Raw genomic sequence first — 26,652 nt, 5'->3', positions numbered from 1 at the left:
AAAATGATTTTTTTATATAAAAAATTAAAATGTGTTTATTTCAAATATTAGAGTCAATAAAAAAAATAAATTTAATTAAATTCTTATAAAATTATAGTTTCCAAATATTCTAAATATGATTATGAAATATTAAGAGTTTGTTTGGTTTAATTTCATTTTATAAAATTTATAAAATTTAATTGAATTTCATAATTTTATCTATTTGGTTTGAATAAAAATTAAAATTTAATTTTATGAAATAAATTATAATTAAAATTAATAAAAAATTAAATAAAATTTATTATTTTAATTATATTAATTATATATTTTTTAATCTATATAAAAATAAAAATAAATCTATTGAGAGTATTAATTAAGGTTAATTTAATTTTATCTTAAAGTTTAATTATACATATATACTTATCTTGAAAGTTTAATTTAGTATATATTTAATTTTTTATTCAATTTAATTAAAAAATTTTAATTTAAATTCAATTTAGCTTAAAAATTAATAAAATTTAAAAATAAAATTTCTTAATTTTTAGATTTAAATCAAAAAAATAAAAAATTTAGTTCAAAAATCAAGAAATTAAACTTATTAATTTTTTATTTAAATAAAAAATAATAAATTTAATCCATAAAATTTAATTTTTAAACTAAATTAAAATTAAATTAAATAAAAAATTAAAAATAAATTAAATTAAACTTTTCCAATAAACATATAAATTAAATTAAATATTTTACCATTTAATTTTTCACCTATTTAATTTTACTAATTTCGACCCCAAAATTGATTTAGGTCACAAATCACAACTCACACCTTTACCAATCAAACGTTACACGTGATTGATGACACCTTGTGGAAACATTTTCCACTTCGTAGGCTGGAGTACAGCTGATCCTCACTTTACATCCTTCATCCCATCCCCATGTGATCACCGACACAAATCCAGCTGCAATCAATTAGTACCGCGTACTGTCTCCTACACTTGTTCCCATTACCAACTCTTCAGCCTTTCCAGTCCTCCAACCAAAATGCGCCACGCCACAGTTGTGGGTTCTTAGTGTTCCTGAATTGACGAAACTATCACTCCAATACACTAGTCTCAAGACCGCGTGGACACACCTGAACATTTCTCCGCGCGCTATCACCGCTCTTTAGCTTTATTTTTGCCATTTCTTCCTTACGCTTCTTTACTTGCTGTTGGTGCTTATAACTTTTCATCATTTTCTATTTCCTTCGCTCCATTCGGTTTCAATCTTCATCTCTGATCTCACTCTTTATTTATCTAATCACAATTCTCTGTAATTCTCTGATCCCAAAAGCCCAATGGCTAGATCATTGTTGCTGCTTGCCCTCTGCGTGCTTCCAGCACTTGTGAGCGCCGCTCGCCCTGCCAGAAACCCATTTGAGTTGGAGGGCCGTGTGTACTGTGACACTTGCCGTGCTGGTTTCGAGACCTCCAAAACCACGTACATAGCTGGTATAAACCCTTCTCTTTCTGCTTCTCTCTTTCATTTTCATGGATTTGTGCTTTTACGTCTCTACATCCGCAGGTTGATTGTTAGATCTGCTTACATATATTTTCTTCGACAGTGAAGTTGAAACGAAATTTCATCTACTATTCCTTTGCTTTAATTGATGATATCTGTCAGTCTGTGTGTGTGAGATTTTTCTCTTTTAATTATTTTATGTTTCTCCCTTAGTCTAAGTTTTAGGTGCAAAATGTGGGTTTAATGAGGTGAGCTTGACTGCTAATTTCGTAGATCTGGTCAAATAATTAAACAATTAGGATTTCTTGCGTGCTTCAGAATAAGATCAGTTATGTGTTTCCATAACATTTTCTAAAATATGCTCAAAGTACCATAACATTTACAATAACTAAGGCAGCATGTTTGGTTCGATTCAATTCCACAAACTTTTTTTGTGGAATTCAATTGAATTGCATATTTTGTGTGTTTGGTTTGAAGAAAAATTAGATTTCAATTCTAGGAAATCAGTTCTGTGGAATTGTTAAAACTAATTTGTATCGAATTTGATGAAATTTAAAGTGAATTCAAAAAAATTATTTAACAATATTTTTTGGGCTAAGATGCCCATAACAATAAATTCACTGTCATTCATCTCTTTTCTTACATTCCCGCTGCCTAAAATTCATCAAGTATGAAACTTTGCCTACCAATGTGGTCAATAAGAATTGCTACACCCACCAAATATCATTAATTAATTAAATAATTAAAAAATAGTCTGATAAGAATCTGCACTTAGCATACGATGTTATATAAATCGCTTACATCATGAGATGGTTGAAATTTATTTTATATTCATAAATATATTGTTAATTGGTTTATATGTTTATTAATTGTTATAAATTTATTAGTTATAAAATTTTTTGATAGAGTAGAAAATTCTAGTTTTTTAATTCTACTCATGAAGGTAGTTTTGGAAATGAGTACATATGAATTTCGATTTGTTAAATTATATTTAACATGAATTATATGGAATTCAATTTAATTCTACTGTCATACTAAATAGTGAAATTCATTTTCAATGAGCTAGAATTCATTTGAAATGAATTCCAAACTTGTGATTGAATTGAATCAAACACTGTTTTAAACCCAAGCTAATTGGGTAGGAAATATGTATTCTTTTACACTGTTCAGCTCTAACTTGCAGAAGGCATAAATTATTAACATCATTTTGCATATTGTGATGTCTGGAATAGGTGCTAAGGTTAGAGTGGAATGCAAGAACAGGAAGACAATGGATCTTGTATACAGCAAGGAAGGAACAACAGACTCAACAGGAACTTATAAGATGTATATTGATGAGGACCATCAGGATCAACTCTGTGATGCTATGCTAATCAGCAGCCCCATCAAGGACTGCAAGTCACCCTCATCTGGGCGTGATCGTACCCGTGTTATCTTGACCAATTACAATGGCATTGCATCGAACAAGCGTTTTGCCAATGCTATGGGTTTCATGAAGGAGGAGGCCATGTCTGGTTGTGCTGAGCTTCTCAGGCAATACCAGGAGTACGAGGATTAAGATTTTTATTTCAAGGCCTACTCAGATGAACCTAGTTATCTTTGCTCAGGTCTATTCAATTTATGTATGATTACTATTATTATTACTGTAATCTGAATTGATAGGTTCTTTCAGTGTTTAGAGTCTGTTAATGGATTCTTGTTTGAATGGTAATGTATGTAGTGCCAATTGGCTTGAATTTCTTATTTGTTTTTGCTCTCAAGGTAGTGACTTGTGAATGAACGATGTTTGCCTTGTCTGAGCCTGTGTTTTTCTCTTGAATCTGTCCAAATTTAAAGTCTTATCAATTACAGGATCAGGCAAAAGCATTCGCAGCAGACGGTATTTACATTGTTCCGTATTGATCTCAAATCTCAATTGAGGAAATGTTTCATTTAAATATAAAAGCCAAAACGAACGGAAGTTCTTGTATGAACCCAGTTATGCAAGGTTTTCTTAAAAATGAAAATCACCTCTCAGTTCATGTAGCTAATGGTCTGGGCTGGGCTGAAACTTATCGCTAAATCATTTGGGCTCGTGGAAAGCAAAATTGAGTCATGTGAAATTATAAACCGTGTATGCAAAAGTAAAAGAAGAGTTTGATTGCATAAAATTTTAAATTAATTGCACTCGAAATAAAACAATTGATTGATTGAACTTTAAAATATGTAATGTACTGGACTTATAATTGAAATGCGTAACTCAAATTGAAATTAATAACTGAACTAAAAGGAATTAAAATCTGAGGTTGGGATTGAAATTGATTAAAACATTGTGTTGTCTGAATTGTTTGTTTGGATTAGAGAAGGGGCTTTCGATGTTGCACCTTCTGCTCTATAAAATATAGTTGCACTTGTGATTGCTAATCATGTTTTGGCAGTTACACGTTTGTTTGTTTTATCTGCTCTTGATGTTATCTCAACTGCACTTTATCACTATTGCAATTGCTCACAAACCGACTCACGTTGACGTAACCGTCTTTAAAAACACGCTGACGTTTATAATCCATTCCAAGTTCCATTTTCAAATTTTCCTCATTTCTGATTGAATTGTTGCTCTCATCTCATCATCTCTATTCATTTCACTACTTTTTTTTTTTTTTTTTTTTCCTGAATTTTAATTGGTGTGTTAGATAGATATGTTGTTGACTTTGTTATTTTGTTGATTTATGAATGTGATGCAGGTGAGTTGGTGAGTTGTGGATGTTAATTTTTTTTTTTTTTTTTTATTTTGGTTTGTCAGGTTGGTGCATTTGAGCATTTTTTTTTTTTTTTTTTTTAATTTTTTTTTTTTTTTGATTTTAATTAAATAAAAAAAAAAAAAATTATAATTCAGGGGTAAACATTGTACATCTTAAAAATGATTTGGGCCGTCAAGAGTAGTGCTGCTCTATGATTTTGACAACAATTTGTCTAACAAGTTTGATTCAAACGTTTTCAAAATTAATTTAAATAGAGTATCAACTATGCAAATAGATTCTTTTTATCTCATTCTAATTTATAATGCTCATTCACCCTAATCGGACAAGAGAGAATAGTAAATGTCAAGAAAAATACAAATGGTGGTGCAGATAAACCTTGCAATTATAGATGACAATGAATCTAGTACTCGTGGATACTCATCCAATTGAATTCTAATAAAATAGATTTAAGTAAAATATAAGTAAATTTAAAATATATTTATATTTGATAAATAATATTCACAGTTAATTGATTTTTTCATATTTATTATTTATTATTTAAATTTATTTATATAAATAATTAATTAAATATAAATTATATATTTTTATAATAATGTTATATTATATTTTAAATAAATCAAATTTAAATATTTCATAAAATTATTAAAATTTTAAAATATAAATTATTAATTAAAAATATTTTTATATAATAATTAATTAAAATATCTAAAATTATACAGATTCAATTATTATTCAGAAAATAATAATTAAATTTAAAAGTAATTTAAATATTTAAAAATGAATTTTAATTAAATTTAAATAAAATGGTTTTCCCGAGTAGTCATTCCTGCCTGTAACTCCAAGTCTACATCTGGAAGTCTCAGCCCTTGGGATAACTGTGGAAGAGTATATTCTTTAGGCACCAAGCCAAGAAACATGATTGAGTTTCCACACAAATCTTAAATCCCAAAAACTGGGCTTTGAAAATTGTTCTTTCTATATGCCAGCTGTTTTCAAATTATTATTTTCTTGTTTGAAATTTAAACTTTTATGAATTTAATTTAATTCATTTTTTTTAAATAAAAAAATTATTTTTTTAACTTAAAAAAATAAGCATAATTATTTAATTTATTTCAAATGAAGCTTTAATAACACCTGAACCTGAAAAGAACGAAAGCAGTCCAGATTTACGACAGAAGCATGTGTTAGTAAGTTGTAGACATCAAACTCCACAAAAGGAGGCGGTGGGATGGAGTTGGGTGGCGTTATTGGACTTTGAAGAGCTGTTTTTGTTTGGTATTTGAGAGGTGGGGTTAGGAGGGTTTGGTTCCTCAAGTTTCATGAAGAGTTGTTGAATCCTCAAGTGAACAAACTTACTTTTCTTCTGTTTGGAAGAGAAGAAAATAATTTAATACAAGAAATGGTTGTTGAAGAAATTACATTTTTTTCCCCTCTGAATTTCAATGCTTAGAAGTATGACCAAAAGTGGCGCATAATTCATGATTCTCTTGATTTATATTTTTTTTATATAATTTTTTTTTTTTATTTTCACTAGTTTAAGATTTTATTCAACTTGAATATGATATATATTTAAAAAATTTAATTATATGTCTAATGATTTAAAAATATTATTCAAAATTAAAAATTTTTTTATTTTAATTTATTTGATTTTGATTAACACTTAAATTTAATACCTCATTAATTTTAAAATTGAATTTAACTTATCGATTCTAAAAAATACTCTTAATGATTAATGTTTGAAATTTATAAAATTTAATAATTATTGGAGAATAAAAAGAGATGAAATGAGTAGGTAAAGTACTCAATAATTGAAAATAGTTCAATTATTTATTTAATTCCATCATAAGAAATGGAATATAAAAATGAAATAATCATACAGTGGACTATGATTAGAACACGGTCAAAAAAGGAAGGCTAGAAATACGTTGGAGTTCATTTATATATATGGTTGGAGAAAGGGAAGAGCGAATTATAAAACATACTTATAAATCTAAATAAAAAAAGTAATAAGTAGATTATTATATTTATTATGTAAATAATTATATTATTTTAATAAATTTTAAAAATATTAATATTAATATTATTATTATTATTATAATACTTAACTATATAAAAATTAAAAATAAAATAATTAAATTAAACACTTTTCAAATCTTACATTCTTCAACATTAAATATATGTTTAAGAGAAATATAAAGCCTTTTGATATTGAATGTGTATAATCTTGATTTGATCTCTACATTAATCTATAGAGATTGAATATTATCTCCATTCTTATAAGTGGATTGATCGATATGAATTGTTTGAAATCCATCTCAGTTTGTTTATAGATCCTTTCTATAAAGTTAGATTAAATCAATGATAATAATCTCTAATCATAAGTCCTGAATCTCCGATGGTCATGACCATCATATTTGGTTAGCTCTGGTTGTTTGCACCTTAAAAAACGTAAAATCTTCAATTTTATCATATAAAAACAAACAAAGAGGCAAATATTTTTCGAGTTAGGATCGCATAGAAACTCAAAATTTCAGAATAGATAGCATCGTCATCGCAGCATCTATAAGACAGCCACCATCGATTTTTTTCTACTTTTATGATTCCACACATACCCATCTAACTAGCTTTCCCTCTGTTTTCTGTCCTTTTTGAATTGAAATGGACGTTTAGCATGCTCCGTTCTTCCACATCCCATCATCCTCTCCGTCACCTTTTCTTGTAATAAATTCTCCCCATTTCTTCTCACTTTATTTTCTTTTCCTCGTTTTCGTCGCTTTTGCGCCTATATAACCAGGTGATATTCTCCTACCCACTTTCTTTGATATCTAAAGTCTGCTTCTTTCTGGCATTTCTTTGTTCTTTGTTATTTTTGAGTTCTGGGTTGCTGTCTTCTTTTCGTTTAAGGTCTGTTTCTTTTATCTTGATTTATTTTTTTTTTGGGTAATATTTAATCTTTGCTTTCGCTCATAATATTTCTCACACATTCTTAACTGGCCTTTGTTTATGTTATATTTGAGATTTTAATGGGACTTGGGCTTTTGATTCGCCAGTTTTCACTACTTTTTGTAATAATAGCAGCCATCTTCAAATACCGATATATATTTGCTATTGGTGTTGATTTAATTTGCCATAAAAGCTTTCAGCAAGGAACATGATTATGAGCTGGTTTGAATGGCCTTACTTCAAGTTCGTTCTTCGTCCCTTTCTGTGCCTTCTTTGACCGTGAGAAAGGAATATGCTATATTCTGTTTGCTAATGCTTTCTGAGCTAGTATAGAATTTCGTACATGATGCCTTTCCCTCAAGTGATGCAGGCGCTGCTTGTCAAACGGAGGAAACCCATTTGTATATTTTGTTTCCTTACATCAATAATTGTTTTTTCTCTTGAATTTTCAGAATGGCCAGTGCTGTGTTTCACCCGGCAATAGGGACTCTTCTATCCCATCATCTTCACAATTCTGAATTTCACCGAGAGTTTGGAAATGTGTCGGTGAAATCGATTTCAAAAGGTTTAAAGTTTGATGTCGGATTGTCAACGTCGAGAATGGAAGGTTACAGCTCTAATAAGAGGAATTTTAGTGCTGTTCAAGCCTCAGCGTCTCAAACTTCATTGGTTGATCCAGTTTCAACCCCCTCAAATGACAGCACCAATGAATTTCAAAAGAAATCAAGTAAGCCAGTTTCATTCTACTCAACATTTCGCATCCAGTTATTGAAAGTAGACATTTATATCAATTATCAAACCAATTCTGAAAAAGGCCTTCTCTATGTGGAATTTGGTGACATAAATTCCTAATATTCCAAATTGCAGTAGTTGATTGCATACTTATATTAGTCCCTGTGATTTATATTACTTGCTATCTCCTGAGCTGAAGACTGAACATATCCCTTTATATCACTGGTATCCTAATCTAATTCAGGCGAGGCAGCTCTGATACTCGTTAGGCATGGTGAGTCATTATGGAATGAAAAGAACCTGTTCACAGGTTGTGTTGATGTGCCATTGACAAAAAAGGGTGTGGAAGAGGCAATTGAAGCTGGTAAGAGAATCAGCAATATACCTGTCGACATGATATTTACATCATCCTTGATCCGTGCACAGATGACTGCTATGCTTGCCATGACTCAACACCGTCGTAGAAAGGTAACGTGGGGAAATGTCTCTTGGGTGTTAAAAAACAGAAAGTTCAGTCATTCAGTATATACTACATAGTCTCACGTCATAGAAGCTAATAATTTCTCAATAGACATATGCTAGCTATTTGCTGCCTTCTTTAATTGAATGGGACCTACATTCCTAGTTATCAGTAAAATATTTAGTTAAGCTAGCACATTTGAAATTCATTCAAACGCCATTACAGCAATGCACATAGCATCTTGAACTTCATGCAATAGTTCAGTTTTTTATGCCACTGAAATTTATTTCTCATTTATTTGCTTACCTATAAATGAACTGGTGACAGGTGCCAATCATCATGCACAATGAGAGTGAACAGGCAAGGGCATGGAGTCAAATTTTTAGTGAAGACACAATGAGGCAATCCATTCCAGTTATAACGGCTTGGCAATTAAATGAAAGAATGTAATCATATAGTTTCCACTCTTACTCTTTTTACCTGTAATCCTGACTTTATTATTATTATTATTTTTACTGCAAAACGTGTAATTTGGTATTCTGTATAGGTATGGGGAATTACAAGGTCTGAATAAGCAGGAAACAGCAGATAGATTTGGCAAGGAAAAAGTTCATGAATGGCGGAGAAGTTATGACATACCTCCACCAAATGGAGAGAGTTTGGAGATGTGTGCTAAAAGAGCTGTTGCTTATTTCAAAGATCAGGTATGCATGATTGTGCTTTCTATTACCTAATTCTATTATGGTTTGTTTGCCCGCAATTTGGTGTTTTGCAATTGTTGGTTTTTAAATTTTCAAGAGATTATATTATCATTCATTAATGTCTGACTGCGGAAATATTGCATTTCAGATTGAACCCCAGCTTTGTTCTGGGAAGCATGTAATGATTGCTGCCCATGGAAATTCGTTGAGGTCCATAATTATGTATCTTGACAAATTAACTTCTCAGGAGGTATCAGCTATTATGATATTGCAATGTTGTTGTCTCTATGGCTCTCTTCTTTTGCTTTATTACAGATCAATCAATTAATTAATTTTTTGTTTTTGGGACAGGTTATAAGTTTAGAACTCTCAACCGGAATACCTATGCTTTACATATTCAAAGAGGGGAGGTTCACTAGAAGGGGAAGTCCTGCAGGACCAACTGAGGCTGGGGTCTATGCATATACTAGGGTATGTAATTTCTTGTCATTGTTATTCTCTCTTTTCTAGAATTGTAGATTTTCAAATTGATCACAGACAAAATTAGTCATAATTTCTCCTACAACGCCTGTATGTACTTGATTTGAAAGTTATTCATTTATTAACTCACCAAACATGCATATTAAAAGGGGTTTTGATAACTATTTGATATGTTGCAATCCCAATTGCTTTAGAAGATTTACAAAATTAGGAGAGTATCAGCATCCAAAATTAGAATGATTTGATTGAGCCACCATAATGGAAGTGTCTTGATCAAACAATTGAATTCCCTTTTTTCCATACCAGTTCTAAGCCAACTGTTCAATGCCCTGGAGAAGTCCCTGAGCAGCATGCAGCAACCTGCTTTCACTGCAGGAGCAGCTAAAACAGCGTTTACAGCCAATGGATTTGGGATTGCCTGTGCTGCAGTGGTTGTGAAATTGAGATTATGGATTTTACCTTATTGAGAGAATAAATGGAAGCACCAATTTATTGTTGCTATGAATTTTTCTTTTCCTTTTTACCCCCTTATTTTCTCTCCTGAAAGTATCTAAAAAGAGCACTGACACCAATGCTATGTTGATGCAGAGATTAGCTCAATACAGGCAGAAATTAGACGAGATGTTGCATTAACATGTCCTAGAATCGGTAAGCTTACCTGTTACTGATTACAACTTCAAATCATTTTCTGGGTTGCCCGTATTCACCTTTTGCTTCCAAATCCTTGAATATTTTAAATATTTACTTCTTCAGGGGGCTACTTACCATCGCATTGTAGTTGGTGTCATAGATGTAAACAAGAAAATGGAGGAAAGACGATTATGTGGCATATGTAGCTATTGCTCTCAGCCGCTGGAAGTGAATTGCTACAGCATTTGTCAATCGAGTGTACTTGTCTTGAGTCCTTGATTTTTCAAATCTTGTAATGGATGGACTGAAATAAATAAGAACATCTTTGGTACAAGACGTAGACCATTTTAATCATTACAAATTTGATGGAATTATATGAATAGTAGCTTTTTCTAATTTTTTGTTCTAGCAATGCCATTAATGAATTCCTTGTATAATTTTGTTTCTTCTTCCTCGCGACCACTCAATAACTCACTCGCTGCGTTCCCCACCATAAATGTCCTTAGGGTCATATATCAGATGAACTGGTTTAACAATAATGTAATCTCAGGAGCTGTCAATGGGCCACTCCAAGATGGTGTAATTCAAAATCAAAAGCCCTCCAAATTTTTTCATGAACACCATAAGCCTCGGCATGTTTGATCTCAGCCATGGCACATGCCAACGCAGTCTCACACTGGCTCCGTTTGGAATTGCGATTGAGAGGCCAAAAAGGTGTATTTTGAGAAAACACCATTTTTAGATGACATTTGAAAAGAAAATAAAAAAAGCTATTTAATAGTTCTGAAATTTTTATGACCAACATATATTAAAATTTAATTTCAAATGTAGCCAAAAAAAAAAAAAACTTAAAATCAATTTTTAATACCATTTAACTAACATATTTAAGAAGCTACTTTTCTCAAATGGCATCTCTTATTGAGGACACCAGGGGATGCTAGCATCCACCTTAATTCGCCAATGAAAAACTGAAGATCTCAAGATTGAAGATGCACATACTCTCTTGTCAAGATACATGAATATATCTCAACTAAAAGCAGGCAATAAATCATTTATTCTGAACGCCATTTCATAAACTCAACAAGGAAAATCATTTGTTGAATTTCCATAATGTTACTAATCTACTTGACAGAAACGTTGATGTTTCTCTCACCGAAATGATTACCCAGCTAGGCTAACATAAACACTATTATGTCAACATACCTTAACCAGAGTCAGCCATGTGCTTGGTCTTCCTGGGTTGTGACTTCTTCTAGATGTACATTTTCTAACCCTTTTATGCCACTGTCAATTGCTGGTGTATTGTGCTCAGGGGAAGCAATTTCAGTATTTTTCCCATGAAGCTGAGAACTGTCTGTTTCATCATTTTCTGAAGCATCAGAATGTGAGTCCTTGCTGGCATTGAAGGAAGCAGTAGAAGTCAGGGCTGGTTGTGGCGCTACTGAGGGATGACTCCCTCCTGTCCAAAGTGAAGGAATCCTCTTGTCATCCTCCTTCATCCTCTCAGCATATTTACTGATATCAAAACCAGAATTATCTTTGCCCCCAAATGCAGACTCGAGATGGTTCATATCAAATAGATCTTCCATTATTTTCATGGTGTTAACTTCATTAGAGTAAACAAACTTGACTTTGTTGTAAGTCTTTGGCTCTAGAAACACTTTTGCTGCCTGCAATAACAGATGGTATCCTCGCATTAAAAACTGAGACTAGACTAGCATGGAAGCTATAAACAGGAAGGCAGAATGGAAATAACCTAACACCAGGACCTATTATTGGCAATACAGAAATTTCACTAAACAGAACATACTGGAGTATGTTCCCCTAAACAATGCTGAGAACACAACAGATGGTTACTCTTGTGCCATTCAGCTATACAATTCACATTTGCAAAAACTGAACAATCTTGCAACAATTTGCCAGGTTCAAAAGGATATGGAAAACTGGAAATGAAAAGTACAGAACAAAGATTTTACATGTTGAAAAAAGTCCGCAAATATCTAGGCCAAAAAAAAATGATATAAAAAATTAAGAATCTTGTTTGAGACACAAATGCTTCTAATCTAACGTCTGCTGAATGTTGGGTCCAAAACCTCTGGCAACTGGCATGGCTCCATACAGCCAAAATTCCAAACATATTGCCACCTCAAATATCCAAACATTTATTACCTAGAACAGTCCACAATCAAGCATTGTACATTTGCAAAAGGTGCAGTAAAAATTTCATATTTCTGCCTCCAATAGAAATTTAAAGCATAATGGAAAAGAACGATTCAAAGAAGGTCACCATTGGTTACCATCCAAAATGGTTCAAAGAACTTTGGTGGATTGTATAGTATTGCCAGACCCAGCCGTTCTGGATAATGGTCTTGTAAAACATGTGCTGTTTCCTTTGTCACCTTCAGTGAAATATGTGACAGATTGAAGCCATGGAAATCGATCAGCCACACCATCTGCTCCTGATCTGGTGATAAATTTAAAATGGCATTCTCCATGCAATACACCAAGTACCTAATCTGTCCTTTTGTCGATTTTGAATTCTGTAATCAAATATGAATTTTTGGGTCATGAATTGAAAGCTAAGCAACATAAGAGACTAAGTAGATTTCTTATGATTTTTAGCATCTAAGAGCTCACTCCATTAGATTGCATAAGATCACAGCAAAATAAATAAATAAATAACATTAAAAAAAAAAATTATTTTCAGACCAGGGTTTTAAATAACAGAATCAGAATTGTTCATGGTGTCATGGGATAGCACCTAGTCAGCCATTGCTAAGTTGAACTTTTTCAAACAAGTAAACCAAGAATTGAATTAAGTATGCAATATATTAATTCAATAACCACCTACAGGAACACTTTTATGGAATAATAAAACATGTCCTACATGAAAGAGTTGGTGGTCACTGATACAAATTTTACATTCGAGGATCTTGCTTTATTTAAAAAATGCAGAAATTATACCCTTTTTTTTTTTAAATAATGAAACTAAATGTTGTAGATCCAAGCAAATTACTCAAAAAGCATAACGATCTTGTTGTCGTAGATGTAAAAAATTTCTGGTTCTAAAATAAATTAAAATTCAAAGAAAGGCATACGAGATGAAAGAAAGTGACCTTATTTTGGCAAAAGTTTGTTTGTGCAGTCCTTATACTTGAAAATTTGAGGTCAATATCTCCAGAATTCTGGTGTGAAAGAAGCTGTTGAAGGTTAGGGAGCTAAGAAAACCAAGAGGAGAGTTTCGAGGAGCCGTCGGCTAGCTGAGAAAAGGGAAGATAGTGGGGAAGAAACAGTTCTTAACATGAGTTATAAGAGTTACGGTCAACAAAGGGTGTAACAGCTGTCATGGATGATATGAATTAGCTTGTTTTGCTATTTCTATGCCTAGCAATGTTGTTTAATTATATTTCCTTTTTCTTCTCCAAAAAAAAAAATCCAAACTGAAAAATTCCATTAAAAAAAAAAAGATCTGGCGTTAAGGCAGATCATATGATTATTTAACTGCAAAAAGTTCAATATTTTTTACACAAAGACCAGCTAAATAATTCCATTTGCTCTATGTCAGAATCGCATATTAGACATTTAAAATTCTCTTTTTTTTTTCTTGTAACATGAATAAAGAGGACTATTGATATGAACCAAATATTCTTGAAGACTTCAAGTGATAATGAACTTAAAATTACAAAATTAAAAGCATTAATGTCAGTAGAAAATGTCAGATGAAACCTGGCAACTGGGTCTCATAACAAGAACTGTTCTCCCATGCCTGTCAACATAATTTGTTCTGTAGATTTTCCCTGTCTCTGCTTCACGAGCAACCTCTTCCTACATCACAAACAAAAAATAGTGAGAAAGTTTAAAACATTGCACAGAAATTTGTATTATAAAACTGAATTTCTTATCAGGGCCAAGAGCCCAGACTGGTCAACCGTTTCAATTAACCTACTGAGTACCGACCAAACAGTAGAACATGTTATTAAATGAATTGAGGCAAGCTTCCACGGTTGTAGCAATTTCCATCCTCACTTTTGAGCACATACAAACTTTAAGCACTTTCATTAATATGTTAACCCCCTAAAAGTAGGTTCCTTTCAAGTTAAAATTCTTGAACCAACTATATACAAACAAACCTTTAGTATTCTTCAAACCTCAATGAAGGCCATTTCTGAGTGCAACATAAAACATACCAAAACCCAAATGTAAAAGAAGATTGCGAAGCCTCATTTATTGCTACAGTAACCTTCAAACAAGTATGAAATTGTTCTAAGCAGACCATGGAAGCTAAAGCATCTCTTTATTCCATCCAAGGACTGAACTTAAAGACTAGAGATAATGAGATTGCAGAAAAATGGCAACATACCCAGCGAATCTCTTCTGGTTTATATTGTGCTCTCCATTTTAAGGTTTCTTTCAGTATTTTTGTTGCCTTTTTCACACTCCAGTTTCGTGCCCTTAGATGTCTTGAGATTGATGCATCAGAACAATAAATGGATAACTTCTCCGGCAATGGCCCCACCAACCTTCTCACCTCATTAATCTGCAAACAGCCAAACATCAAAGTTCCATGAGCTCAAAAGCTTTTATTTCCCCAGAATCAGTGCCATTTGCATGCCTTAATTTATTTACAAATTATAACAAAGCCGCAATGAGTAATTGTGACAAACCAGACAAGTATATTAGTTAGTTATACCTTTTCCTGCTGCTCTTCAGGTGTCAAAGAATTCTCAAAGCCATTTGAAGGAGATTTCTTTAGACCCTCGCTCATTGTAACTTCCATAAAGTCAATGGTTGAAGACATCAGAAACTTGGTGTAATATATGTTTTCATCTCAGTATTCTCTGATGTGTGTGTGTGTGTGTGTGTCTCCTTTTTTTATTAAGAAAAAAATTGACAATAAATAGAAAATTCAAACACGTATAGCAAAAACTGAGCTATTATTCTACACAAGGGATAATCTATTAGATAATTATATAAGAGGAATAAGAATAAGTTTCTTTCTTTTCCAACCAGGCTAAAGGACTTGCTAACCTTGCCCCCTATTGAACAAACAAAACACCACAAATAAATCGTTTGACAAATGGGATTCTATATCTTAATCTCCAAGCTATTTCTTGATGGTTTACAAGCACAAAGTCAAAAAACTGCCAGAAATGAGGCTATAACTCAAGTTTAGCATACATCTGGGGTGCATTAGTATAATATAAAAAGGCTTAGCAAAGCAATGTGCATCAAATAATTCATAACTCTTTCTGCATTTGATATGATAACTAAGTACACACAATGACATTTCTTCAAGAAAAAAAATGAAACTTAAGTCATATGCTTCTTATTGCTGGAAAAACATTTATCTCCTATTTGGAACAAATAACTGCACAAAATTTCTGTAACTCATTTGCAATTCCATACTCAACATGTAACCTAGAAAAATTCATTTGCAACCTCATAGTCACTTTAACTGCATATTCATTAAACTTAAATACCCTTCTTTGTCTGACTAAAGTAACAACCAATCTCTCTCACTCAATGCACGTGGGGCATTTTTGGATTAATGGAATAAAGATGTCAATTTTTCATTTGTTCCGAGCACAATCTTCAGCTGAATTCAGTTTGCTCTATGTATTAATATATAGGGTACCTGAAGATGAAAATTCAATCGCAAATACATGCCATGGAATTTTTTCATATTAAATGAATTCTTTGTTCAGTTTGCTTTCTAACAGGGTGTAAAGGCAGTTGCTTTAGTTGCTATAAAGTAAGTAGAAAATGAAAATGCAATTCCAATAAAAAATTCTCCAATGCTGTAATAGCAGCACAGCGGCTGTATTGACACGCAACGTCGAATCTGATATATAGCCAACTATATAGGGAGAAAAAAATCTCCACAATCCCATTTTCATTATTCATTTCCATGGCACTGGAAGAACAAAGGTGATATGTTTACATGAGCTGCTTGATCAATCAAGTGCCTATAAAAATACTAAAATAAAAAGAATGGTATTGTTGAGATTAATACAAGCATTTTTCTTTTTAATCGTTTCTTATCAGATAATTTAGGTTCATTCTCTGCTAGAATAAAACCCACTTTGAGAATTATAATATTTTCAGCAAATCAAATATAAAAGGCCTTGAACAAGGACATAATTGACCCACAAAAGCATCCAAATAAAAAAATTTGATCTAATCTAAATTCTAAACCACCAATGTTCCATGAATCATAGTCGCAGCCAAATCACTGATCTAAGCCAATGACATTTATTAAACCTAATAAAAGTACGGGCTTAAAATATACAACAAATGATAAAAACAACACAAAAAGAGAACCCGAAATTTGTGACTCATGAATAACAGGATCCACGAAAAGACTGCTAAAATGAAGAACTTACCTGAATGATTCAACAATTGGAGGCTGAAGAGGGGAGAGACTGGCGATTCTTTAGGGCGGCGGTTCACTTAAAAGGAAAAAACCATAGAGATCAGGTCAAACGAGAAAAGGGCATGCTTAGACGTAGAGATTGTGAAATTGGTCCTCACAATTTTGATCAAACACCATCAGTTTGTGGATCCACGCACATGGGCAAATCAGTTTTAAAAAACCGGGAAAATGAGTAGGTGATGCTTGGACTTTAGACAATATGTTCAAAAATTATATTGGGAAGTAGATTAAATTACATTTTACCCCTTAAATTTGTTTGAAATTACCTTTTTGTTTTTTTTTGGGAACGTACGAATATCTTATTTTCCATTTAAAACAAGCTAGTTCCGTTTATAAGATGGGAAATGACAAAAATACTCTCTTCTTCCGTTTGTGTTCCATCTCTCCGTCTCCTTTCTATAAACGATTTTTCTCTGCCGCTCCCTTCCTATCTACTTTTGACCCCAAATGATAACATCAATACTTATCTGCTCCTTTGCTTGTTATGATAGTGGCTATTTCTTACATTGAAGAATTTTCTTCATTACAAGTTCCTCTAATCCTCAAACGAAAGCCCAGTCTCCAATAGATTGGTCACCTCCTACTCACGTTTTTTTTAAATTAAATTTTGATGAAGCTCTAAATGTTGTTTGTAATAGAGGTTCCATTGCCGTTCTGGCAAGGGACCGAAAGAGTATGCTCTGCAGCTGGTCTTGTCAACATTTTCCCAAACATTGTTGATCCTCTAATCTTCGAGGCGTTACCGTGTAGGGAAGCGCTGATTCTTGTTCATTCTAGAGGGTTCAGAAGAATTATGATTGAAGTGGATTCTCTTAATGTGGTTTGTTATTCACAACCATAGTCATTAAAGGGGCGTTTCAGGCATGTCTCAAGCTCAAGGCTCACCAGGCTCAAACTTTAACACCTTCTGCGCCTACATGCTTTCTTTATTTCTATCTTAGGTTAACACTTTTATTGACAAAAATGATAACCACTTAAACTCAAACCAACAAAATAATTCAAGATATATGTCAAAGAAAAAAAAGAAAAGCATCAAATTTATTTAATTTTTATGAACTTTTAAAATTTTTTATTTTTGTGCCTCACCTAGTTCAGGCGCACCTACGCCCTGAGCCTAGGCTCCAGGACTCCTTGGTGCCTTAGTGCGTCTTAAGCCTTTAATAACTATGTTCACAACTCCTTTTCTTGCCCCATCAGCTCACTAAGGTATAGTTCAAGATATTGTTTTCTTCAAGGTCACTTTGACTCTTGTGTAATCTCTTATGTCAATAAGATTAGGAATAAAGTAGTGCATGTTTTGACCAAAACATGGTCTAATTAAGCTACATAATTTTTAGATTAAATTAAAATTAAATTATAACTTATATAATAATACAAATAAAAAATTAAAAATACTCAACTTAACTAAACTTTTATCCCAAAAATTATTGGGGTCTGCTATATGGATTCTTTTTCTCCACTCTAAATGATTTTGGGTTACATCTTTGGAAATCTGTAATGCTTCTAGGTCATGTTATATTACTCTCATCCAAGTCAGTTTAGGTCTATCCCTTCTTTTCTTTCTATCCTTTAACCCAATTGTAGACCCTTATTTTGTGATGAGTATGTGCATTGAGGCCGTGGAAAACTCGATAATGAAAAATTATATGACTGTAAGATGTAATTGGAGGCATGGAGCTGAATTATTAATTCCGTGGCATGATCTTGAAAAAATAAAAAAATAATAAAGTTTTGGGAAAATTAATTTAATTAAATTTAAATAAAATTTTATTTTGTTTAAATTTAATATGGGTAGTTCTTAAATGTAATTAAGTTTAATTGGGTTTCATGGGCCTAAGAAAGTCTAGTTAAGAATTTTAAATGGGACCAATTTAGTTATTTTCTAAAAATTAAAATAACAAAATATCTCTCTCCTCCTTGGCTCTCTCATACTTGGCCCCACTCTCTTCTTCACTTCTTATTGGTGTCACCTCCTTTCCCTCTCTTTCTATTAGTTGGAACACCTCACCTATATTCCAGTCTTATTCAAATTCATCAATCCTAGTCATTTAAGTTATATGAACTTTATCACACTAGGACTCCAAACCCTACCATACCTCTTCCTCACTCCCTATTGGTGCCTTCCATTTTTTTTCTGTCTTCTTATTGATTGAAACACCTCACCCATATCCTAGTCTTATTCAAATTCTGCAATCGTAGTTGTTTAAGTCATCTAAACTTTATCACCCTAAGACTCCAAACCCTATCACACCTCTCTCCCAAAACCTTATAAATACCCTACTAGAGAAGGGAAGAAGGGGAGATGGGAGGAAAGAGGAAGAGAAAATTCAGAGCTATAAGAAATTTAGAGATATTCAAGACTCTTTGAATTCTTCCTTATTTTTTTCTTTTATTTAAGAAGATTTTCATACAAGATTTCTGGAAGGTCAGTTTTTATTATTTTCTTTTCAAGATCTGTGCCATACAATATTTTAATTCTATGCTCTTTGTCTTTAATTTATTTTATATGTTCATATAGATCATGTAATTATGTTTACTTTGAGGGGATACATAACTCTACACATGTTTAGTTTCTGTCTCTTATATTTTTATTATTTTTCTTTATTTTCTGAATCTGTAAAAAAATTGTAAAAATTATATTCATATTCTACACGAAATTCCATTAATTTTAGGCTCAAGAATCACTAAAAAAGCTTTAATATTTTGTAAGTTATGACTGTTTGAAGTTATGATTCCTGTAAAATCTGATTTGCAGGATATCCGACTTGTGGAGCCCATATCTCCCTTGTTCCTTAATATTTTTGTGTAAATCTAGTGTCTAAAATTAATTTCAGAATCTTATGAGTCTTTTCCAATTGGTTTTGCATTCATATCTATTGTGGTTAATGAGTTATGAATTTTATAAAAAAGTAGTACGATTCTATCACTTAGAAAAGTTACGATTTATGTAGACCATTCGGCTAGGGTTTTGTTTGATTTATAAATTTTATGATCTTGTATGATATGTAGGCTGTCTTCTGTAATTTTTTTATGATTTTTAGGCATGTATAACTATTTTTAAAAAATCAGATTTCTTGCTACCGTTAATCTGCCATAATTTAAAAATTGTATATTTATGCATATTCTTGTATTTTCTTGGGTTTTAATTGATATTTTATCTATTTTTCTGTGTTCTTTTAATTCAAGAAGTGTTATGAAGTATTTGGATCATGTTAGAAGGCTTAGACCATTAGGTAGTTGTAACTAATTAGGAATCTTAATCCTTTAGGAGACTAGAGTTAGAATCCAATGTAAATTGTTATTAATATTTTCTTTATTTCTTTTATTTTCTTTAGTTTCTTTATTTTTTATTACAAACAAAATTGGTAAGTAGCTCTAAGATAAGTACCAAAGAGGGCATTTGTATGGAGCTTATATGGAGCTAAACGGGAGTAAGCCAGGGATATCATTGCCATACTAGAAGAGAATACCCTTTTTTAAGGGTAGCTTATCCCAATGGCAATTGCATTTACTAACAGGTAAGTAGCTCTAGACTTCTCGAATAACCATTGGCATGAAATTATAGTAATAAAAGAGCTTTTATTTGATAAATTAAAATTGATTTTGTTTTTAATTTAACTGACTTTTGCATGTAATTAATTTAAATAAATACTTTGTAAATTAAAATTAATCTTGTTTGTAAATTAAACTAATATTGGCATGTAAAATAAATTTAATTTAATACTTGGTAATTATAAAATAAATTTGCATGTTAGAAATCTTTATTAGGTTGTGATTGTTTGGGCCTTACGTGATATTAGAATAAATTACACATGTACATAATTAACTTAGTTCAATTAACCTTAGGGTAACTTGGTGAAAATTAATTAATTAGGTTAAATAGAAACGTAGGGTTATTTGAAATTGAATTTGTTTGTAAATTAAATTCTCAATAATAAATTAATTTTAATCATCTGGTAAATATCATTTAAATAATTAGCAACCCCATAGATAGGAATTATTTGTGCATGAAAATTATGTGTAAACAACAACCCTTTTGTGAATTACTTGCGTGTGTAGGATTAGAATTGCATTTTTTAGGATGAAGTTTAATAAAAGAATGATAAACAAGACTTTTAAAAACATTAGTAGAGGACTGGCACTCGAATTAACGAGGTTAGACCAGGCGTAAGGGGTGCCTAACAGCTTCCCCTTACGTACCCACTATCCCGAACATAGATATTAGGCTATGGTAATGATGGTTGTGGAAACTCTGCAAGGAGTAAGTTGCCATCCATGACCCTCGAAAGAAACACTGAATATGTCCCGGTTATTACCCGGGTAGCGACTCCTGTCCATCTATGCCTTCGTGGCATAAATCCTTAATACCGTGGTAGTGTCATGGGAAGACGGTACTTACCAGTAGTTTGATTCTATTAGGATTGTATGAAGTGCATGTTTAGGAAATGCTGTCTAAGGAGGTGGTACTTAAGTGAGACCATTGTGACTCCACCATCTTTCTTGGGCATTATCTGGTGTATTTTATATAATTCTAATGGATGATATTTCGCCTCACGCCCCCCTCTCTACACCAATGTGCTCTACTTGTCTAACTGGAGCCTCCGTACGTCGCTGTTTCACATGACCAAACCATCTCAATCTCCCTTCTCTCAACTTATCCTCAATTGACACCACTCCTACCTTTTCTCTAATACTCTCATTACGGACTTTATCTAGTCTAGTATGACCACTCATTCACCTTTACATTCTCATCTCTGCAATTTTCATCTTAGATACATATGACTCCTTCATTGTCCAACACTCACTACCATATAACATGGCCGGTCGTATGGCTGTACGGTAAAATTTTCCTTTCAACTTATTAGGAATCTTGCGATTACATAGAACTGCCATGGCACATCTCCACTTCAACCATCCAGCTTTAATCCTATGACTAACATCCTCCTCACATTCTCCATCTACTTGAAGGATTGAGTTGAGATATTTAAAGTGATTACTTTTGGGCAATATCATTCCATCCAAACTAACTCATTCCCTATTACTAGTTCGACCTTTACTGAACTTGCAATGCATATATTCTGTCCTCGTTCTACTTAACTTAAAACCCTTTGACTCTAGAATACTTTTTCAAAGCTCTAGCTTTCTATTGACTCCTTCTCACGTTTCATCTATCAGAATTATATCATCTGCAAACATCATTCACCTAGGGATACTCTCTTGTATATGTTTCGTCAATTCATCTAGAACTAATGTAAAAAGTTAAAGGCTCATAGCTGAACCTTAGTGTAATCTAACTGAGATAGGAAAATCTCTTGTGTCCCCTCCACTGTGTGCGCAATAGTAGTTACTCATTCATACATATATTTCAACACTTGTATATACCTAATAAACACCCTCTTTTGTTCTAACGCTCTCCATAAGACATCTCTTGGAACACTATCATAAGTTTTCTCCAAATCGATAAAAACCATATGTAAATCTTTCTTCATATCTCTATATTTTTCCATCAAGCTTCTAATGAGAAAGATCGCTTTCATAGTTGAACGACCGGGCATGAAGCCAAATTGATTGGGAGAGATAGAAGTGTCATGACGTAGTCGATGTTCCACAACTCTCTCTCACAACTTCATAGTATGGCTCATGAGTTTAATTCCCCTATAGTTTGAGTAACTCTGTATGTCTCTCTTATTTTTAAAAATAGGTACTAAAATACTTCTCCTCCATTCTTCAGGCATTTTCTTTGAGTTTATAATCTTATTAAATAATTTAGTTAACCATACTACTCCCACATCTCCCAAACACTTTCACACTTTAATTGGTATTCTATCGAGTCTACAGGTTTTAACCACTTTCATTCTCTTAAGTGCTTCCTTTACTTCTGAAAATCTAATCCTTCTAGTGTAATTCGCATTCTTTTCTATTGCCCTGTAGTCTATATTCACGCTATTACCACTTTGACTATTATTAAAGAGATCATCAAAATAATTTCTCCATCTTTCTTTAATGTCCTCATTTTTAACCAGCACTTTTTCTTCTTTATCCTTAATGCACTTAACTTGATTGAGATATTGATATTTCTTCTCTCCTCCTTGCTAATCTATAAATATCTTTCTCCCCTTCTTTAGTTTCAAGTTTCTCATATAACTTTTTAAAAACCTGCGCTCTTGCTTGACTAACAGCCTTTTTTGCTTCTTTTTTGCTATTTTGTACTGTTCATAAGCCTCATTATTATCACACTTAGGTAATTTCTTATACCATCCTCTCTTTCTCTTCACTACCTTTTATACTTTCTCATTCCACTACCATCTCTCTTTTAAGGGTGATCCATGTCCTTTAGACTCTCCAAGTACTTTTCTAGCTACTTCTTTAATCTTTGATGTCATCTGTATTAATGTACCATTGGCCTCCACATCCAGCTTCCACGCTTCGGCCTCGAGAAGCTCATTTTTGAACTTCACTTGCTTTACTCCTTTGAACTCCCATCACTTTTTTCGAGCTACAATATTTCTTCTAACCTTACTTGAATTATTACTAACCTTACTTGAATTATTCCTAAACTTGATATCCAAAACCACTGACCGATGTTAACTTGTTAAAGCCTCTCCCGAAATAACCTTGTAATCCTTGCATAGAGCTCGATTTGTCTTCCTGGTTAAGAGGAAGTCAATTTGGCTTCTATGTTGTTCACTTTTGAAAGTCACTAAATGCGACTCCTTTTTCATAAAGTAGGTATTTGCTAGTATTAGGTCGTATGCCATAGCAACATCCATGATGCTTTTCCCCTCCTTATTTCAGCTACCAAAATCAAAATCTCCATGAACATTCTCATAACCTTGCCTATCACTTCCTACATGTCCATTCAAATCTCCACTGATGAAAACATTCTCTTTATTCGGTACGCTTTGTATTAGATAATCCATATATTCTCAAAAACTTTGTTTACTCTCACTATCTAATCCTATTTGTGAGGTATAAGCACTAACTACATTTATTATTTCTCCTTTTAGTACTAGCTTTACTAGTATAATTCTATCTCCTACTCTTTTCACAGCTATTATGACATCTTTTAATATCCTGTCTATGATTATACCCACTCTGTTATTGTTCATCTCCTTTCCATTAAACCACAGTTTGTATATTAAATTACCCACTTCCTTACTTTTCTCTCCTACCTATTGTAAGGAGGGGGGCGTGAGGCGAAATATCATCCATTAGAATTATATAAAATACACCAGGTAATGCCCAGGAAAGATGGTGGAGTCACAATGGTCTCACTTAAGTACCACCTCCTTAGACATTATTTTCTTGACATGCACTTCATATAATCCTAATAGAATCAAATCACTGGTAAGTACCGTCTTCCCATAACACTACCACGGTACTAAGGATTTGTGCCATGAAGGCATAGATAGACAGGAGTCGCCACCCGAGTAATAACCGGGACATATTCAATGTTTCTTTCGAGGGTCATGGATGGCAACTTACTCCTTGCAGAGTTTCCACAACCGTCATTACTATAGCCCAATGTCTAGGTTCGGGATAGTGAGTATGTAAGGGGAAGGTGTTAGGCACCCCTTACGCCTGGTCTAACCTCGTTAATTCGAGTGCCAGTCCTCTACTAATGTTTCTAAAAGTCTTGTTTATTATTCCTTTATTAAACTTCATCCTAAAGAATGCAATTCTAATCCTACACAAGCAAGTAATTCACAAAAGAGTTGTTGTTTACACACAATTTTCATGCACAAGTAATTCCTATCTATGGGATTGCTAATTATTTAAATGATATTTACCAGATGACTAAAATTAATTTATTATTGAGAATTTAATTTACAAACAAATTTAATTTCAAATAACCCTACGTTTCTATTTAACCTAATTAATTAATTTTCATCAAGTTACCCTAAGGATAATTAAACTAAGTTAATTATGTACATGTGTAATTTATTCTAATATCACATAAGGCCCAAACAATCACAACCTAATAAAGATTTCTATCATGCAAATTTATTTTACAATTACCAAGTGTTAAATTAAATTTATTTTACATGCCAATGTTAGTTTAATTTATAAACAAGATTAATTTTAATTTACAAAGTATTTATTTAAATTAATTACATGCAAAAGTCAGTTAAATTAAAAACAAAGTTAATTTTAATTTATCAAATAAAAATTCTATTATTACTACAATTTCATGCCAATGGTTATTCGAAGAGTTTAGTGCTACTTACCTGTTGGTAAATGCAGTTGTCATTGGGGCAAGCTACCCTTAAAAAAGGGTCTTCTCTTCTAGTATGGCAATGATATCCCTGGCTTACTCCCGTTTAGCTCCACATAAGCTCCACGCAAATGCCCTCTTTGGTACTTACCTTAGGGCTACTTACCAATTTTGTTTGTAATAAAAAATAAAGAAACTAAAAAAAATAAAAGAACTAAAGAAAATATTAATAACAATTTACATTGGATTCTAACTCTAGTCTCCTAAAGGTTAAGATTCCTAATTAATTACAACTATCTAATGGTCTAAGTCTTCTAACATGATCCAAACACTTCATAACACTTCTTGAATTAAAAGAATATAGAAAAATGGATCAAATATCAATTAAAACCCAAGAAAATACAAGAACATGCATAAATATACAATTTTCAAATTCTAGCAAATTAACGGTAGCAAGAAATCCGATTTTTTAAAAATAGTTAGACATGCCTAAAAATCATAAAAAAAAATATTACAGAAGATAGCCTACTATCATACAAGATCATAAAATTTATAAATCAAACAAAACCCTAGCCGAATGGTCTACATAAATCGTAACTTTTCTAAGTGACAGAATCATACTATTTTTTTGTAAAATTCATAACTCATTAACCAAAACAGATATGAATGCAACACCAATTGGAAAATATTCATAAGATTCTGAAATTAATTTTAGACACTAGATTTACACAAAAATATTAAGAAACAAGGGAGATATGGGCGAAACAAGTCGAGTATCCTATAAATCGAATTTTACAGCAACTCTAACTTCAAACAATCATAACTTACAAAATATTAAAACTTTTTTAGTGATTCTTGAGCCTAAAATTAATAGAATTTCGTGTATAATATGAATATAATTTTTACAAATTTTTTACAGATTCAGAAAATAATGAAAAATAATAAAAATATGAGAGACAGAAACTAAATATGTGCAAAATTATATATCCCCTCAAATTAAACATGATTACATGATCTATATGAACATATAAAATAAATTAAAAGCAAGAAACATAGAATTAAACATTACATGGCATAGATCTTGAAAAGAAAATAAAAGAACTAACCTTTAAGAAATACCTCCACCTTTTTTTTTCTGTTTTTCCTCTCCCTTTTTTTTTTTTTTTTTCCTCCTTTTTTCCTTTTTTTTTTTCAGTAGGTTATTTATAGAGTTTTAGGAGAGAGGTGTGATAGGGTTTGGAGTCCTAGCGTGATAAAGTTCAGATAATTTAAACAACTAGGATTGCAGAATTTGTGTGAGATTGATATATGGATGAGGTGTTTTAACCAATGGGAAGGGAAGGAAAGGAAATGGGAAGGCACCAATAGGGAGTGAGGAAGAGGTGTGGTAAGGTTTGAAGTACTAGTGTGATAAGGTTTAGATAACTTAAACAACTGGAATTGAGGAATTTGGGTGAGACTGGGATATGGGTGAGGTGTTCCAATCAATAGAAAAGAATGATAGAGAAAAAAATATTTTCTTATTTTAATTTTCAAAAAATAAACTAAATATGTCTTATTTAAAACTCCTAACTAGGCTTTCTTAGACCTATGGAGCTCAATTACACTCAATTAGGTCCATTTAAGAACTACCCATATCAAATTTAAACAAAATAAAATTTTATTTAAATTAAATTAATTTCTCAAAAAGCGTATTATTATTTTTTTTTCAAGATCATGCCACGAAATTAATAATTCAGTTCTATGCTTTCAATTATATCTTACAGTCATACAATTTTTCATCATCGGGTTTCTCACGGCCTCAATGCACATACTCATAACAAAATAAGGGTCTACACCTATTATTT

General features: G+C 32.2%; 3 protein-coding genes across 9 annotated transcripts; 2 read left to right on the top strand and 1 right to left on the bottom strand.

Annotated features, from left to right (window-relative positions):
• Positions 1 to 1,133: 1,133 nt before the first annotated feature.
• On the top strand, positions 1,134 to 3,216 carry LOC110660307 (pollen-specific protein C13). The gene is made up of 2 exons (XM_021818564.2): positions 1,134 to 1,463; positions 2,706 to 3,216. Exons 1-2 carry the CDS (start codon positions 1,310 to 1,312, stop codon positions 3,029 to 3,031), a joined length of 480 nt encoding a protein of 159 aa, XP_021674256.1. The 5' UTR covers positions 1,134 to 1,309; the 3' UTR covers positions 3,032 to 3,216.
• A 3,287-nt stretch (positions 3,217 to 6,503) lies between these two features.
• Positions 6,504 to 10,553, top strand: LOC110660308 (2,3-bisphosphoglycerate-dependent phosphoglycerate mutase 1). 7 transcript variants are annotated; one of them, XR_009142055.1, is made up of 10 exons: positions 7,137 to 7,397; positions 7,607 to 7,881; positions 8,131 to 8,354; positions 8,674 to 8,792; positions 8,894 to 9,050; positions 9,196 to 9,297; positions 9,399 to 9,518; positions 9,834 to 9,958; positions 10,116 to 10,175; positions 10,281 to 10,553. XR_009142055.1 is itself a non-coding variant. In XM_021818567.2 (9 exons), the coding sequence occupies exons 2-8, from the start codon at positions 7,608 to 7,610 to the stop codon at positions 10,158 to 10,160; spliced, it is 1,041 nt and encodes a 346-aa protein (XP_021674259.2). In that variant the 5' UTR covers positions 6,519 to 7,005; position 7,607; the 3' UTR covers positions 10,161 to 10,175; positions 10,281 to 10,553. The 7 variants fall into 7 exon arrangements, 4 of the variants coding, with proteins under 4 accessions (XP_021674259.2, XP_021674257.2, XP_057987285.1 ...); XR_009142056.1 differs by lacking the exon at positions 7,137 to 7,397 and adding an exon at positions 6,504 to 7,005 and having other exon boundaries at positions 9,834 to 10,175; XM_021818567.2 differs by lacking the exons at positions 7,137 to 7,397; positions 9,834 to 9,958 and adding an exon at positions 6,519 to 7,005.
• A 587-nt stretch (positions 10,554 to 11,140) lies between these two features.
• LOC110633782 (uncharacterized) lies at positions 11,141 to 16,754 on the bottom strand. Its single transcript, XM_058131304.1, has 6 exons — positions 16,541 to 16,754; positions 14,848 to 14,927; positions 14,518 to 14,694; positions 13,884 to 13,982; positions 12,455 to 12,697; positions 11,141 to 11,827 (listed from the first exon to the last, which is right to left on the bottom strand). Exons 2-6 carry the CDS (start codon positions 14,920 to 14,922, stop codon positions 11,372 to 11,374), a joined length of 1,050 nt encoding a protein of 349 aa, XP_057987287.1. The 5' UTR covers positions 14,923 to 14,927; positions 16,541 to 16,754; the 3' UTR covers positions 11,141 to 11,371.
• Positions 16,755 to 26,652: the final 9,898 nt, after the last annotated feature.

Source organism: Hevea brasiliensis, chromosome 12 (genome assembly GCF_030052815.1).
Source record: "Hevea brasiliensis isolate MT/VB/25A 57/8 chromosome 12, ASM3005281v1, whole genome shotgun sequence".
Taxonomy (NCBI): Eukaryota; Viridiplantae; Streptophyta; class Magnoliopsida; order Malpighiales; family Euphorbiaceae; genus Hevea; species Hevea brasiliensis.
This window is presented reverse-complemented; position numbering and strand designations above follow the sequence as displayed.

Excerpts from the sequence above, each read along its gene's own strand:
- LOC110660307 (XM_021818564.2), top strand. The coding sequence starts at position 1,310 with ATGGCTAGATCATTGTTGCTGCTTGCCCTCTGCGTGCTTCCAGCACTT. Across the intron at positions 1,464-2,705 it reads CAAAACCACGTACATAGCTG|GTGCTAAGGTTAGAGTGGAA; the intron begins GTATAAACCCTT and ends TGTCTGGAATAG.
- LOC110660308 (XM_058131302.1), top strand. The coding sequence starts at position 7,363 with ATGATTATGAGCTGGTTTGAATGGCCTTACTTCAA. Across the intron at positions 7,882-8,130 it reads TGAATTTCAAAAGAAATCAA|GCGAGGCAGCTCTGATACTC; the intron begins GTAAGCCAGTTT and ends AATCTAATTCAG. Across the intron at positions 9,298-9,398 it reads ACAAATTAACTTCTCAGGAG|GTTATAAGTTTAGAACTCTC; the intron begins GTATCAGCTATT and ends TTTTTGGGACAG.
- LOC110633782 (XM_058131304.1), bottom strand. The coding sequence starts at position 14,922 with ATGAGCGAGGGTCTAAAGAAATCTCCTTCAAATGGCTTTGAGAATTCT. Across the intron at positions 13,983-14,517 it reads AACCAGAAGAGATTCGCTGG|GAAGAGGTTGCTCGTGAAGC; the intron begins GTATGTTGCCAT and ends TTTGTGATGTAG. Across the intron at positions 12,698-13,883 it reads TTATGAGACCCAGTTGCCAG|AATTCAAAATCGACAAAAGG; the intron begins GTTTCATCTGAC and ends ATTTGATTACAG.